This window comes from Anarrhichthys ocellatus, unplaced genomic scaffold (genome assembly GCF_004355925.1).
Source record: "Anarrhichthys ocellatus isolate YVR2014 unplaced genomic scaffold, GSC_Weel_1.0 scaffold4890, whole genome shotgun sequence".
NCBI lineage: Eukaryota > Metazoa > Chordata > Actinopteri > Perciformes > Anarhichadidae > Anarrhichthys > Anarrhichthys ocellatus.
In genome coordinates this window covers 1-3695 of record NW_022284864.1, presented here as the reverse complement: position 1 = coordinate 3695, position 3695 = coordinate 1, and the positions used below count along the sequence as shown (strand labels likewise).

At 41.2% G+C, this 3695-nt stretch overlaps 1 protein-coding gene across 1 annotated transcript; it reads left to right on the top strand.

Annotated features, from left to right (window-relative positions):
• The first annotated feature begins 339 nt into the window (after positions 1 to 339).
• On the top strand, positions 340 to 3465 carry lyrm2 (LYR motif containing 2). The gene is made up of 3 exons (XM_031841639.1): positions 340 to 413; positions 1177 to 1317; positions 2933 to 3465. The coding sequence occupies exons 1-3, from the start codon at positions 369 to 371 to the stop codon at positions 3011 to 3013; spliced, it is 267 nt and encodes an 88-aa protein (XP_031697499.1). The 5' UTR covers positions 340 to 368; the 3' UTR covers positions 3014 to 3465.
• The last annotated feature ends 230 nt before the right edge of the window (positions 3466 to 3695 follow it).

Here is a 3695-nt window from a genome sequence, read left to right as displayed (position 1 = left end):
GAGTACAAAGTATAAAATAAATACCCACAATTATACATCATATTTTTTGTTGTTTTCATGGTAACATGATATGTTGCAGTAAAGTGCTGTCCCATTCCTATTTACACCCTTTCAAGCCCTCACAGTCTCTCACACTCAACCAGGTGACGTCAGTAAATCCTTGAGGGTTCAGGGTTTGAGGCTTTAGGGGGGACACTGGGATTGGGCCACACTATGATGAGGCTAGCGCTGTCCGAGGCAGGAAACTGTGACGCTACATACTCCGGTACGCTAGGTGGCGGTATAAACCTCATAGGCAACGGTTGACACCCGCTATTGAACGAAAAGAAGTAACGCATTCACAACATCCGGTTGTGAAGCCGCGTAAGATGGTAGTCTCAAGGTTGCCGTCTGCAGCGCTTTCTCTAAAACAGGTAAATACACACAACAACGGAAGGAGCACTGTACTTCATATCGCTAAGAGCTGGACTGGTTGTCACACTATAGGCCGTTTCACAGTTGTAATGCAATTCCGGTCGACAGCAACTCCTATGCTATCTTGCTAGCGACGTTAGCTTGTTGGCTAACCCTAGCGTTACGTCTGAAGAGAATTGCTAGCTGCAATCTTTTTGTCTATCTTTAATCGTTCATACAATTCAAGGAAGACTTTTGTCTGTTTTGCAACTCTTTTAGGTAGCTCTGTTAAAAAAAGCATTTACTGGCACCTAAGCTGCTACCACGGAGGTGGTATTAGCAAACAAATAACGCTACTACAGATAGTCAAAACATGCTCATAGGGAGACCTTTGCCTGCCCACATTTTTAAACTGTGCCTTTATGAATGTGTTAGTTCGGGTATATGATTATCTGGTAAATACATGAGTCCGGCTTTGATATGTCAATGGCACATGACAGCAACACACGTTCCTCCAGACTGTTTAGAGGGCTAGCTATTTTGTCAGGCTAACCCAGTGTTAGCATCTAAGTTAACTTCACCAGGCAGTCGACACTGTTTCCTCCAACGTTGAGTTCAGTCCTTGCATAATATCACATGGAAGTTCATTTCAACTAGTGCAAGAGTCTGTGCTACGACAAGGAACTGTTATATTGTGATATTCAGATTATTCTTGACTCTCAAAAGCCAGACGTTTCACAAAAATATGTGTTTTTAGCTGCTAACCTGTTGATTCTTTGACAGTTTTTACAGAGACAACGGGTTTTGGGAATTTACAGAAATATGATGAGGACCATACGGAAGGTACCAGACGAGGCAGACAGGAAGTACCTCAGTGACTGGGCAAGAGACGAGTTCAAGAGGAATAAGAATGCCACAGACAAGGTAAGAAGATATATAATATATAATATATAATGTGTTCCATTACATAGCGCCTAGAAACTGCCCTGCCTGTCTGTTGGATCGAGTGAAGAGCTGATGTCATGTTCAGAACAGGAGTTACGTTAATCAGGATATTATCTGAAAGTTGGACCTAAGTTTACATCCACACTTATACGTTTCAGTTTAAAACCGGGGTTATAAAACAAAAAACGATCTGCGTCCACACTGGCGTTTCAGCACCACTTTTGGAAGGATTTCCGTCCATACGAAAGCCTGAAAACGAATACTACATGACTATTCGTGTACACTGGACATGCGGGTGTCAGTGTAAACAGGAAGTATATTGGTTGCTTAGTTATAAAAAAATATAACAGAGTATTATAGTACTCTTTTAAAATGAAAGGTTATGCTTGATACTTAAGATCGTCCTCTATAATCTGCCTTTATAAACTCGGACACATTTCCAAAAAACATTTTTAAACTTAGTCACAACGCTGCAGGTCTTTCTCTATCCCTCTCAAACACACACATCAAATGTACTTTGAAATTAACACTTACAAATCAAAGTTTGCTAGATTACGGTTTCAGTATATTTGGTCAACACACGTCTCTCACTAATTTTCTTGATTTCGTTGTCTGCTGTCACACCCGTAGCTCTGCCGGCTGGCTGGAAGTCCCTGTCGTACTGGAGAGCATTTATGCTTTTGTTTCTTTGTGAACTTCACAGTAGTAGTGCAGAACAAAATAAGCATTAATAAGGAAAGTCCTCCGTTTTATGTCCATCGCCCTCCTCACATCCGCAAACCGTGACTTCAGACGTCCGCTACGTCGGGCTGATGATGCCGCTGGACACACTGCTTGCGAATCGCTCCAATAACTGCTCGCTTCCATCGCATGTCGGCATTATTAACATTATAAAAGGCAGAATTTAACTGCACAACAGCTGCTAGTACAGACAGCACAGTTAGCCACGCCTGTAATCCGTTATCCATATTGTATGAACCTCTAGTGATCAAGGCTGATGTAGTTTTTCTTCCTGCGGTGTGACGAAAGGACACGTCATGGCTGCTAAGAACCAATCAAGTAGGAAACGCGGGCGTCTACGTCATCGTTTTCAAAGGTCTACATTTCCGCCGTTCACACTACGGGGTAACCTCAGAGTTTCCAGACTTTAAAAGCTTTGGAAGCATTTCTAAACTATTTCCTTTTCGGTGCTCTAAAACTCTGTAGTGTGGACGCTCAGTGTAAACGTAGCAAAAGATGGATGTGGATGTAGCCTAAGATGCAGCCTTAAGTTACTTTCACCTGAAAAGTCTTAAAAGGGGAAGATTGTTGAAACTTGATTGTTTCTACATTATGAGAAGTTTAGGAATTAATCAAAAATGATGGAGAAAGTATTCATTTTGATACATATTGTTGCAATGGGTTATAATTTAGTGTATATTAATTCATGAACTTAAAAAAATAATCTGAACTCAAGGTCTGCTTACTTGCCTTTTCTGTAGCTTTTAACCACATCAAGCCTTTGTAGATGGAGTATGTGTAGAGACAGTACTTAGTTTCCCAGCATCCTCTGCTCTCTCCATCACTGCTGTTTTTCCTCTCATTGTTCCTTCAGGATGCCATCCGTATGATGATCACACAAGCTAACAACCATTTAGAGGAGCTGCAGACGTCTATGGCTTTGGCCGGCAGTTAAATACCGGGACCTGCTGTGGACGGTGGACTGATCTGGATCCGTACTCTGGAGACTCTAAGCGTGGACAGGGACACCTCTGATCAGAGTAGTCATTGTAAGGGACCGATGCGGAACGTATGGACACTCTGCTTTAGCTGGACGTCTTTTTAATGGATGGATTGATGGAACTCGCCCAAAGGCATCATCCTCTCCTTTCCTGTGCTGCTGTTCAGCATACAGTGGTGAGGATCATGATAATGGCAGCTCATTAATCTATTTTTGTGCTGTATATTATATATATTGTAAGTATTAAAGAGGAACTAATTAACATGAACTCAGAATTATCTCTTTTTTTAAATACAAACTGTTTTCTGGCATCATCATACAAGGTGCATTATTCATATCCACAGAGTTATCACCATGTATGAGCTTCACTACATCAAACGTACAGCAACACAACTCTGAAATTTCTTAATGGCCTCGGGCCCAAAGTTGATTGTACCGGTACCACCTGAGCAGGGAAGTTCTAGTTGATGAAATAGATAATATTGTTTTTATATGACAGACCTTTGAGTGGCAGCTTATTAGTGGTTATCACCTCTTAAAGAAATAGAAATTTGGACTACTGGCCACCCATAGATACTTGTAATAAGCTCCCAAGTAGTGTTTGAAGTAACTATTTTCTTATATATAATATATGCTC